The 13,535-nt window shown below is 39.2% G+C and overlaps 1 protein-coding gene across 2 annotated transcripts in view; it reads right to left on the bottom strand.

Moving 5' to 3' along the window:
* Positions 1-1,656: 1,656 nt before the first annotated feature.
* Positions 1,657-13,535, bottom strand: part of mettl15 (methyltransferase 15, mitochondrial 12S rRNA N4-cytidine) — a 56,675-nt gene continuing 44,796 nt past the window's right edge. The window contains exon 6 of one of the 2 annotated variants that reach the window (XM_062383029.1): positions 1,657-1,990. In XM_062383029.1, coding sequence (XP_062239013.1) covers positions 1,821-1,990 — 170 coding nt within the window. In that variant the 3' untranslated portion in view covers positions 1,657-1,820. The other variant, XM_062383105.1, reaches the window with a different exon arrangement.

The raw sequence follows: 13,535 nt of genomic DNA, 5'->3' as shown, positions 1-13,535 counted from the left end.
ATTGAATTCGACACCACATGGCTAATGCATCTTTAAAGGCCAAATTTTTGAAAACCTACTTACGACTAAATTGGCTGTGACAAACACCTGAAAGTCACTTCAGTCTTACTTTGATCTATTATCTATGTAAACAGTTCATGTATCATTCATAGCCTGGTTTATAACAATAATGATTTTTAACATTTTACTCCTCAAAACAAAATGGAAATGTATTTTTAAGGCGAGAGATATCCAGACTAAGATCTGAAACTCCTAAGTTTTTCATTGTAGCTTTATCACAGGTTCAGATTTCCATTGAGTAAATGTAAACATAATAGTGCATATTAAACTATAATGGCACAGAGTACTGCTCATAACTCCGCCAATGCTCATTCAATCAAAATCCACCAAATTATACACTCATAGATATCAGTCCCCTCAATATGCCAGATTTTTTTAATGCATTATAAGAAATGCCCTTTCTCACAATGTGAAAAAAGTACTGGATGTTCTTACTTGGTCCGGCTCTCATCCCTCCACCAAGTTTTGTGGAAATCCATCCAGTCAAAATTAGACAACGCCCAATTTGCACGTTTAAACATAAGCCAGAAGTATTCAACTTGGAAGGTTTCATGGTGACATGAATATAATTAAAAGTGCTGATTTACCTGATTACATCATTTTAAAGTTATTTTCTTAATGTGCTTGTCTCTATAAAACCTCCACTGACTTGTTCGGTCACAGCACCTCCTACAGCCGAAGCCCACATTTCATAGTCATACTATATGTATATGAGCACCCTAATATTTTGAATTAGTCACTCCCTAATTATTGGTCCACAGTCATGGAGCTGGTAGTTGAATATATTTGTTTTCGACTGAGTGGTAATAAAAAGGCAGTCTGTTAATGTGCCCTCCTACCATTCTAGACTATGACTCATATCTAAGCCTCACTGCAGAGAGTTATATGTGATGTGAATACTTATCAAGGCAACAGTCCTAAAGTCGTTTCTACACTTAAGCCTCGCAGTAACATTTAAATCTTTTATGAGCCAATCATTGGGGCGGGAGCGCGTAATGTTTGCTTTTAATATGTATATTAACAGCTGAGCATGAAGCTGCATCGCACCTGAACAACAGATTGTTCTCTGAATATCCATTTACATCCCGTTTTGAATGGTGTACAGAGAGAAGTGTAATGAAATGTTATAATCATTATCATTCATTGCACTTTAGTCAATTAATATTAGATAAAACGTCGTGCATTTACCATCTGTGTTACTTGTTTGCTGAGAGATAGTGTTATACTTCTATTCTGGAAGCCTGAAAGTTGTTCTGTTATTGAGTGGGTTTTGAGAGTGGAGGGGGGGACGCTAGCTGATCAACTGAAATAACTGTCGTTTGACGTCATGGCTTTATTTTTAGAAGGTAATATATGGGTGTGGAAGTGCCTTTTCATGTTAGAATCAAAATACAAACACATAGCACACACACACTGGTGCAGCCATGCACTCACTGTCAGACAATCACGTGTGTGTGTGTGTGTCAGAGTGTGTGAGTGTGTGTTTAAATACAATCTTGCGAACACAAACTCTGTATCTACAGATTATCACATGAGATCTTTTCTAATAATACACATTCACACCTGCTGATGAGGCACAGACTCAAAGGCTTCATATGTTTATGTTCAACTCTACAGAAGCATCACAAGACTTTAAACATGGACATGTTTTGAATTGCTGTGGACAGGGACAGATCTCAAGTTTGTTTTTGCCTCTCACCTGTAACCTCCTCACAGTGGGGTTCTAATTGTCCTGTTGACTCCTGCTTCATCACTGCCATCTAGATCTCTGACCCCATGGCATTAAAAACGTGTTTCGTGTCCAGATTTGTACATAGATATGACTTTAACATGACTACATTCACAACTGGTATTAACATATATCTCGAGTGAGGTGCGTCTGAGATCTGGTGGCTCTGTCCAGCGAACATCCCCTCCTCTTCCTCTCGTTCTAGCAGGTCCACGAAGACAACAAAAAACAGAGAACAAAAGAAAGATGATAAAACAGATGGTAGCCAAACGGGAAGTTGTGTCATGGGGTTTGCTTGCTTCTGATTGGTCTATATGGTTTGCTAATGGTGGGATGGGAACCTGGAAACATTCAAAGGAAAAAAAAGAAAACTCTCATTGTTTGTTGACACTGAATGATATTCATAAATTGCCTCTAGTTTCTTATTCTGATTTAGTACTTGCTGTGTTTTATCAGGAAAATATTTGAGCTAAAAGCTAATTTCCCACAGTCCCTTGATGGCAGCGTGATCGTTTTTATCAATGTTGTTCATCAGTTAACATGAATTCAAAATGAAAACCATGGGACCCTTAGGAAATGTCCTTCAGTCTATTTGTTGTTCTTTAAATGTGAGAGATTATATTAATTATAAAGTTTAGTATTTCAAGTTTTCTTCTTTATAGAACTCCTATTTTGTCACTACTTCGTTTACAGGGGGTTATATTGAATCCAGGCTGAAGCAGAGGGCTGGTGATGTATTACATGTGGTTGTGTTGGTGTGGAAGCCCAAGACTTTGAATTAGCATTTTGTGTCTTGACTGACGTGGAGTTGAAATTTGACCTTTTAAACTCTGTCAGTTTTAAAACAAGTGTAATAAGGTCCAGTGGGTTCCTGCGATTTTCAACATTTTCAAGTTTAACAATTGAATAATTCAGTGGAGATCTGTCACAGTTTAGCTGCAGTTTAAATTTGGATTTGGTTGTAGATCCATAAGATTCTCAGATTTGTTAACAAATCTCTTATCAATCTTTTATCGGTCCTCACTCTTTTATTATACGAGCTAAACAGGGTATAGAAAATAGGGATTTTTATTCCCGCTGTAGCGAATTACCGTAAATGCTGTCTAATTTGACAAAACATCAAAATATGTGCAGCAGAAACAATACATGAGGAAATCACTGACATCCAATAACGAACATTTACTAATGTTCACATCTACACATTCAACAGTGACAGAGCAGCTTTAATATGAATTATTACTTTTTGTGCTTGGAGCAAGTAGCTCATAAAAAAATAATGTCTGCTGAGGTAAGAAGACTACACCTGCTTTCCTTATAGGTCAGATATTCATTTATCATTTCACATTATAATGTCACTTCAGTTTAAGTCTGTTCCTGCAACTTGTGATTAGGTTTCCAGTGAAAACTATAGCTTCTCGGTTTCTGTCATCTCGGCCCAACAAATGAGTGACTGCAGGTTTCAGTTAAGTCATTTATATGGAATATGATAAGCAATCAAATATTGGGCCTGGGTATTTCCCGGAGTTAATCTTTCACAAATGAAGAATGCAGCAGGAGATTGTCGGGCTCAGATGTTCACAGGAAGACACGTTCACAACAACAAGAACATTTAATTGTCACCTTTTGTTGACATTGTGTCAGTGGGCTGGATGGAAAATTACAGGAAAATGTCGTACATCATTGCAAAGCTGAAAGCAGCTCAGGTTAAAAAAAATTATGGAAACATTAATGATATATACACTTCTCAACAACATATATGTAATAGGTCTGGTCACGTTATTATACTTTTAAAAACATGACAAGTATTTATATTTACTGTTCACTAAAACGTTTTCAAAATAAATCTTCCACTGACCTTTGATGATTTAAGATCTTAACTTTAAAGAGGTGTAAATAGAACATATGAATGAAGGAAAATGGGTCTTTGAATGCATCTGTGTGAAATCCAATGAAAACCACCACAGAGCTTTTCACTTAGTAGGGGGAGAAAAGACTTCATCCCACTCTTGGTATCATCTCTCTCTCTCCCTCCCCCACAGTGGGCAGCACAATGAATCAGAGTGGCACATTGACACCAGTGGCATGGCCGGACTCACACAGAGTCAAAGATACAGCCTGGACTTTATTTCCCTATCCAGATTTTGTGAATATATGAATTTCTGATAAAGTTTAAGTCGTAGACTGAACAAACTTTCGGAAACCGTCATTACTCAAAAACAGATTTATTTTTTTGAAACACAACGTGGAAGCTGCCACGGTTTAAAATCAGATGCTTTGGACGCTGATCAAGAGTTGAAAAATTCTAATGACAGGTGAGTTATGATTCTTTCAGTCAATGCCAAGAATCAAACTAGCAACCTGCTGGTCTCAGAGCTTCCACATAATTCATTCAGTCTGTAGTCCCAGTGACTGAGGGCACTTTCACAGACCACCTTGTTTGGTTTGAACCGAAATAACCGTTGTGAAATGGGCCTCGGGCCACGGTCTGGATGGAGCAGACCAAAAGAGCTGGTCCAGATCACTTGAACCTTTTTCGGGGGAAAAGTTGAAGGAAGTTAAGACAGCATTTATTGAAAGAAGGAGAAAACACTGGGAGGCGGAGCTCAGGATGGCTTGTTTTCTTCTTCTCTGACAAACGTAATGTTTGAACGACCCCAATGTTCATTTTGCTGATAGTCATACCATAATGATGTTACAGTGGCAACGAAATCCACAAAGAGAACTGGTTCATCTATTTTATCCACTCAAACGGCAATACTTGTTTTATTCTATGCGCTGTATTAAATAAGTTAGCAAATACAATAGCGGAACAACACATCAGTGTAAGATGCACGCACGTCTCTAAACCAATCATTGTCAAGAATAACAAGCTGCAACCCACATAGGTGATGATGACAAAAATTTAATTGTGAAGCCAAATCTCACCGGATCAAATGTAAACAAATTAACAGACGTGAACTTTGTTTACACTCAGGTGGGAAAACGCCCGAGGCTTAGTGTCACTGACGCTCACATGTGAATAAAGAAGTTGTCACATTATGTAGATCACTGATTAAGATTGGATTTTGAAGATTGTGTGAATATTTCCTTTCAAGAGTGGGCTCACCATGTCAGATAACCTTTTGGTTTTTAATAAAAGGTAAAGCTGAGTGAAAGAGCAGAGCACTAAGTTTGATTAAATCACAGCACATGTTACGAATGTCAATCGAAGCAGAAAGTGATACACCCCGATGAATCACGACAAATCTCAACATCTGTCTCTGTGTCACTTTCATGTTGCCAGATGAAATACCTTTTTTAAGCTTCACAATTAGAACATTATTAATATCTAAATATCCAGAAAGTGAAAAGTGACTTTAACATTGAGTGATATTGTTGAATAAACTTAATTAAACTCTCCATTCGCCAAAACCACTTACCTGTATGACTTTTGTGAATAAAAAATAATTTCCCTCAACTTGCCACTTGGAAAAATATATAAAGTTAAGTTGCATTGAAATGTAATTTCTAAAAGAGAAGATATAACTGTAATATCCATATTTTTGGCAAATTCATTAAATGTTAAAGTATTTGAAGTCGATTGTTTGGACCAAGGGGTTTGACAAGATGGATGCAAAAATCTCAATACACTAGAAATAGTTTACAAAGTTGCCAAAAGTCATGATTATCATCAATCAATCGATCAATCAATCAGGGTTAGGGTCACCTCCCATACAAACAATGTATCACAAAGTGTTTAACAGAAAAAGACAATAAAACAATATGCCCCACTCTCATTCTTCCACAAAACAATATCAACAGGAACTGATGAAACGCTGCCGTAAATCTCATAAATTTGAAATGAGGAAAAACCAAAGGCAGGTAAACAGAGGGAGAGAAAATGATAAAGATAAAATATGGGAGTCTACGAGTTTATTTAGCAGCTTTCACTCAGCCCTTTGTAGCTCAGAGTACAGTCGGGTTTATCAGAGAGATACTTCACTGTTTACTGTTGTCTTTAACTACGAGGACGTCTGTCTGAGTCGTGTCGTGGTTCCACTGATGTTCTCTTTTAAAGATATAGCTTACAACCATATAATAACATGCTCTCAGTCCCCAGAAGCAGTGTCTTGGGAGGTTCAAAGGTCGAAGACCGGGATGCAGCGACTGGCGAAGACAGAGTGGAGGTCAGGTTAGGTCAGGGGCGGGCCAGCGTGCAGGGCACAGACAGTCAGAGAGGGAAAACAGAGGACATGCTTTGCAAGTTAATGAAGTCAACATTCATATTGGGTTGATGGGTCAGGTTTTATTTCACCTGGTAAAAAAGTCAAATAAAAAATCAACAAAACAATGTTGCTTTGGTCTATTGTTGACATGTGACATTTGATATGTAAGCTTTTTTTTTCTTCTTTTGATTTCTGTTTTGTGAGATTTAAATATATATAAAAATACAAATTTAGGGACACTGACTTTTCTTTAGCTTTTCCTTTAGTTATGTTGATCTAGATTTTTTTATTTTATCATTTGCTATCTCAATTCTAAATGGTGTTATTATTTTAGCTAGTGTTTTGAAATGTGCTATGCAAACAAAAGTATTATTATGGCTGCTGTTGGTATTACTATTTGTATTAATATTATTATTATTAGTAGTAGTAGTAATAATAGTAGTCCTAAAGAAATAGTTTTGGAAAAGCGTTAGAGATCATAACCACTGTCTGTATGGTAGATACTGTCTGATGTTACTGTTGTTTTATGTTTCTTGTTTGAAGGCCCTTTGGTTGGGCACAGTTGCTACAAATTGCGTGATGCATTGCATTGTTTTGTTGCTGTTCAATTCTCTATAGTGTATCTGTGCTTATCAATAAACATTTAACGAAAATGAAAATATATATATAAAAAGGAAAACTGCCAGCAGCCAGATACCTGGGCTTAGACACATTTATTGGGCTCCATAAGAAGAAAGTTACGACATGAAGAGTTGATGTTTACAACTGTATATATTTTATTTTGTATTAGAATTATATATTCTTTATCAGCAAATATAGTTATAACCTTAGAACTTTTGTCAATGTATCTTCAAAAACTAAACATATAACGTGAGTATTTTTAGAAAGGAAGAGTTATAACTGGAATACAAAAAGGAAAGCTTGATTAACACAATGGGTGCATGCTCCTTGTAAAACACAGACCAGTGGGTGAAAAGCAGTGAGTCATGGTGTCCACACCTGCTTCCTCCATATATATAACAGGATGCATCCTAAATAACATGGAAGCTATAAATAGATAAACGTATAAATGCCATCACACAGAAACACACTTACAACAAAGACATGTTGTGCATTTCAATTGTCTTACCGTTTGAAGTAACTCAAAGTGAATATGTGATTTGTCAATTGATTCCTTTTCTCTCAGGCTATGAATAAAATGCTTTAATTATTGATGCTCTGACGTCAGATGTCCGCTTGAATGTTGTATGTGGTGCAGACCTCTTTCTCCGGGCGAGCTACTTCCCCCACCCTGCTCTCAACCCATCAGCAACCCCAGTGCCGCCGCCGCCACCGCCACCGCCGCTGCCCCCACCACCGCCACCACCCCACCCCCAGCAGACACCCTCCCCCTCCCCCCATTCGATGCCTCCAGCTGGCATGAATGGAGCCTAAACACGTTGCAGGCAGCTTGCAGACAGGTGTCAACCAATTGGAGGCAGGTTCATACAAAACTGTAAGCCTGTGTCTCTGCATCTGCCATCCCTCCCTTGCATCCGCTGCAATCCTCCCCACTACAGGCTTGCCTGTGCCATGGCACCGGAGCACTGCCACTATGTGGAGCAACTGGTCTCTGGTAGATTTCATCTCAGAGCAAGCTGGGGTGTGTAGAGGTCCTGGGTTGTTTACAAGCTCAGTTTTGAAAAGACGCAGTGAAAGTTAGCGTTTGTCATTATGTATCATCGTTTCAACAACGATGCATTAACAAGTCTGGTTTTTATTCCATAGTAGGAAAAAGAGTTAAAGTTCGATTAATAATCTCTTTGTTCTGTTGTATGTCGTTAAATGTACAGAAAATAGTAAGGGCAAGAAAAACAGAATAACTTCTGTCAAGTATATTCAAAATAATCAGATGTTGCAACCTAACACCTGGATTTATTAAATTGGCCAATTGCATTTTCTACAATAAAAAACATTGTATTTCTTATGGTGAGGTTCTATTCATCCTTATTATATATTATTACTGATCCCAGCTGGCTGGACTACTACTGCTAGGAGAAGCCCTGCGGTGGGTAAGGTGATGAGCGTTTACGGGGCACTTTGTGTCTGAGAGTGTCCTCAAAAATATTCAACCTGCTGCTCCGCTAGTGATGGATGAATCATCACAGCTCCTATCTGCCAGCTCCGATCCATCACTAACAGTATATCCTGCTTTAATGAGTTCCTTATCAGAATAAACCTACACTGCTGCGATCCAGAAGCGTTTGCTCTCTTAGCCTGTGCGTGGTTCAGTGTGGAAGATGTGTCGATCGAAGGTGTGACTCACTGAACTCCAACCACCAAACTCTGCTATTGTACATTTTCAATACAGGGCTGTAATTTTCACCATGTCAGTGCGTCTATAAAAATACATTCACACCTAACACATAATGTCAAACCAGGGAGCGTCTTTTGTATGTTAATCCTGTTTTTTTTTTTTTTTTTTATCCTTCTTTGACTACGTACCACAATAAAGAAAGCTTTTTATCTCCATTACATAAAAAACATTTCATGCTTGATGGGTACCCACCCAAAAGAGAGACAAAGACAGACAAGCACAGCTAGGACTGGCGTATGCCATGGATGTGAAAAGATCCTCTTGAGGAGGCGGAGGGATGGAGGGAGGCAGAGGCACATTGAAGCAGATGCAGAGAAATGTGAGAGGGTGTCAGTGAGACTGGTGATGACGCGCTCATGGCTGCGGAGAGCTGGCGAGGCCGCGGCCCTGGCTCTGACTCACCTCATCCCCACGGGGCCTCCTGGTTGACGTCACTCAGCGTGCACTGTGGCATTTCTCTGCTTCAACTTCTTTGTGAGCAGCAGCCACACTTGAGCCTTTCTCACATCTGAGAGACTCTGAAAGTGTGCATTTGTCCAAGTGTACTATCCATCTATCCATCTATCTATCTATCTATCTATCTCTCTGTCTGAATTCTCTACCACAGCTTTGTTGTGCAGTTCTTTGTCTATTTACCATTGTTGAGCAAAGGTGTGGCTCGCTGCACTTGAAAAGAAAACAGACTATCGCTCTGTACATTTTCAATACTAACCGAGAATCTTCACAATGTTGACGCATCTGAGTTATATTTATTTCAACACGTAATGACGAACCTTAGCCAATGAACACACAGAGGGGTGCGTGGGGCAGATGAAAATATAACCACCAGGAAAATTCATTATCTCCGAGGAGGAAGAGGTCATGTTTTCATTGCCATCTGTCTGTCTGTCTATCTGAGTCTTTTTGTGTGTGTATGCGTGTGTCTGTCTATTTGTGTCTTTTAGTGTGTGTATGTGTGTGTTTGTCTCTCTATCTACATGTCTGTCTGTCTGTCTGTCTATCTATGTCCTTTTCTGTGTGTGTGTATGTGTGTGTCTGTGTATTTTGTGTGTCTGTTTCTGCCTGTCTCTCTGTCTGCTTGTGCATATCTGTCTGTCTGTGTGTGTCTGTCTGTATGTCTGTCTGATTGCAGTTAGCCTTGGTGAAGTTAAAAGCGAGGCATGATGGACATACAATGAGATTGATAAATAAAAATACATATTGTCAATACATGAACATGAAATGAACATACTGGTGTAAATAATGACACGTAATAAGGAATACATTAATATCCCTCATGGTGTGAATAATGGAGCAGTTGCTGCCTGGAACCACATTGACCATATTGGTCAAAAAGAAAATATTCAGTCACAGAAATGTTCTTTTTGCTTCTATTCCATGTGAAAATGGGGAACAAATGAAAAACCATGGTTTCTACATAAGTGGGGAGTGCAGTAGGTACACCTTTGCTCTGTTCTGTCTCACCTTTCCAATGTACATGAAGTCCTGTTGGCAGTTAAATCACTGAGGTGCCGATGGAACCCGCCTCACTCCAGCCAGTTATTAAAGTGCTCTTAACTTCATTTCAGAAGGCGACGGAAAGAACAAATCCTGTAGTTGAACAGAGAGACTTTTGTAGATGCAAAAGTTACAAAGAAGTCGAAACTACTTACCATTGTAATGTGTTGCAGCACAGTAATTATAGGTCATGTCTTACGTTTGTTTGTTTAAATTATTCTTTATAAAATTTCATCTGACGTGAAAAAAATTGCCATTCCTCAGAGTTGACAAGAAAGAAGAGGAAAGAAACTCATTGCTGGTCTTACAACCAATTTTCCCATTTATTATAGCAGCCTGTATCATGTGTTTCTTCACATAAATCACAACCAAAAAGCAAAGCAGTCTGCTCTGCACACTGACAGGATTTACCAGACGTACATTATGAGTTGATTATAATAAGAGCAAAGTCATCTGCATAGAAACGTTTCCAGACTTTTGCCAATACTCAGAGATGCAATTTTTTATTGCTGCAGTTACCACAGTGACACTCACTGGTGTTTTTTAAGACCTGAAGACCTGATTAAAAAAACAATACAGGGAAAATGTAATATTTTTAATTTTAACAAATGCACATTAATAAATTCTTCCTCCTGAAGCAATAACATGACTTTCCAAACTGTTTAATGACCGAATGAGCAAAGTTCATGTCTTTCCTTTTAACCATGTATAATATATTAATCCAATCGATGACTTGTTAATCATCATTGCATAAAAAATGCATTTACTTCATGTACATTTGGGAACTGAAAACATTAACAAGGCAGAATGTGTCTGGCATGTGAATGAATGAACAGAAGAGTGAGCTGTTCTCATCTGTTGCTGTGGAGTTTAGCCGTGAGCAGCACTGACCACGAGGAGGACGCACCTCTTCTCCTTCAGCCTCGCTGCAGAGCAGAAAGTGGAGATAGGGTCTGGGGAATGGCGGTCGGAGGGTGAACCATCATAACATAACATAACATAACACACTAGAGTACATATGTCTATTCCTAGTGCAACGTAGACCCGTGCATCTTCTTACAGTGTGCACAGACACAAGCCAAAAGCCAAATGTTGTTTCTTGGATCAAAACACTCACCTGAAAGGACCTGGTCCCTGACAGGCCAGACACTCATTCAGTTCACCCCTCAGGCTAAATCAAATAATTCATGCACTGCAGTGGTGTCAGTGTTGAAACCCAAAAGCAGAACTCATAAGGATTAAATGCTAAAGTTAGTCCAATTATGGCTATATTTCAGAAAAAAAAAAAAAAAACAGTTTAACTTTTAGCCACCAAGGTTGGACAGAATTAAAAGTTTCACCCTGCATGAACGTCGAGTAATTCATAATACCGGCAAATCAGTTAAATCTCTGCAAAATCGTCCTCCAAGAAAGAACATCGGCATCTGTCCTTTTGGCAAACGCCCCAAATGTAAGTCCCCAGTGATACCCCCCCGCCCCCCCGCCCCCCCTCAAGTGGTCGTAGTAAACATGAAGGAAGCAAAGGAGGAACAAGCAGCGAGCAACAGTCTGTGACGAGAGGACGTCACCGCCGAGTCAGCTCAACATTAGCTTCTCATATCCGACTGACAGTGAACTTGTTTTTCAAGAAGCACGACTGCGATCTTTCCCTAAACCTTAACCTCGTAGTCACATCACTGTAACAGGGACGACAAAGCTCGACACTTTCATTTGAACACAAACTGTGATGTTTCACCGGAGCTGACCGAGTTAAAATCATCAAAACCAAAATCGTTTCCTAATGGTTTTGTAACATCATCCTTTTTTTTTAAATTAGACAATAACTTGTTCAATAAGGGGGTTTTTGGATGAAAAAAAACAAATTGATACAGAGACAACGAAAAAAATGCCTTGCTACTGCTTTTTTATATCATCTGGCCTTAACCCCATAATATGGCCTTAACCAGAAACAATTTTCCAGTTCATATAATTTTCCAGATCTTTAAACCAGGAGAAGTGGTTGAAAGCTCTAATCAAATCTATTATAAAGTCGTTTATCCATTGAGTTGATATTTAGCTAAATACGTTTCTCTATTGTTCATTCACGGGGTCGACAGCAGTGATCAAAATGAATGTTGAAAATCCTATGACTATTTTCCTTGCGAGCAGCTGCAGATGCTCACGTGGCCTGAAAATGGAGAAACCATAAAAGCAGCATTACCACAGAACACATTTACAAATATTGTGGATTGCCAGGAGAGAAAATAACCCAAATGTCCGAGTGGATCACGATCTCCGATGCGCGACGCATAACAAGGTGGTGTGTTTGTATTGTAGGGACGATTTCCACGAGCTCCCACTGATAAGATAACCACCAAACATAACCAGGAAGGTAGCCATTACAGGCTTGAGTGAAGGCGTCTTGTGTTATAAAGTAATTTACACTCGTACAAACTCTATCATTTTAACCCCAGGGTGACTGTGGAGTGTGTGACCTCACTTTCACTGTCATTCTACGGAGCGCTGCTTCTGTAAGAGCCAAATGGACGACTGCTGGGAATATTGCAGGCTTGTACCCAGACAGGCAATTTTCCCCACGGTGGGATAATGGCAGTAAGTGGGGGGTGCTGAGATTTAGTCATATACTATACCTACTTGGAGGGTGGTGATTTTATTCCGCTGCCACCGTCCGATATATCGCCTCATTGGTGTTGATTAAAGAAGCCTCCTGGTTTCTAGGTTTTGCCATCTCTCCTCCTACAACCTCATTGGAGGGTAGCTGTTTTTCTCCAGTGTTATTTAATCTCTCTATTATTTTGTTATTTTACCGCCTATGCAGGGGAAATGCTTTTCCCGGTAAGGCTTTCTCAGAACAGCTATGAAATGAAACATGTATCGGTGACACGGCTTAGACTCAATTTAGGAGAGCACAAAGCGGACCACAGATCACCAGCTTCCATTCTCAAGCGGCTTCATAAAGAATATCTTTATTTTATAGGCTACAGTCGGGTTTCATTGCTTTTTGTGACAACCATATTTTTACACATCGATTAAGCTTCTGTCCTCATAAAAAGTAATGAAAGAAATCAAGAATGAGCCTTTGTGAGCAATAATATGGGACAATCTGGCAAATTATTCTGTCATGTCTTTGTATATGTTAAAAATATGTTATAGGCATCAAGTCATCCAACATGAACAACCATATCAGTCATTTGACTGTAAATAAACATAAACGACACATTTCCACTTCCTCCTACTATTCAGATGAAATTATGAATATTCATGAGTCGCTCTCAGCTGTCAATCAAATGTTCCACTCTGTTTTACAGCATCAAATAACTACTTAAAACCAAACTTAGCAAACAACAAAAAACTGTGTGATAAAAACTACCTAAAATTGTTTATTTATTAAAAATTCATAGCCAAATATCCTTTGACGTGGTTCATCCCCATCCAGTAACATGGAGGAGGCAGGATTTATGACCTGCACAGCAACCAGCCCCCAGGTGGCGATCTAGAGGCTTGGGCCTCACTTTAGGCACCAGTACATCTTTATATTGAGTCTATGATAAAACCACACATGGCTGCGATGGCGTGTGGGTGGCAGTAGCTAGCAGTGTGACGTCATTGGCTGGGCACGAATCTTCGTAGAAACAACTTGGACATTTTCAGAGGAGAGTCAATTTATTCACATCTCCCTCGTCCTCAG

The sequence above is a fragment of the Platichthys flesus genome, chromosome 1, assembly GCF_949316205.1.
Source record: "Platichthys flesus chromosome 1, fPlaFle2.1, whole genome shotgun sequence".
In the NCBI taxonomy this organism is placed as follows: domain Eukaryota; kingdom Metazoa; phylum Chordata; class Actinopteri; order Pleuronectiformes; family Pleuronectidae; genus Platichthys; species Platichthys flesus.
Note: the sequence above shows the minus strand (reverse complement) of the source record. Positions and strands in the feature narration are given on the sequence as shown.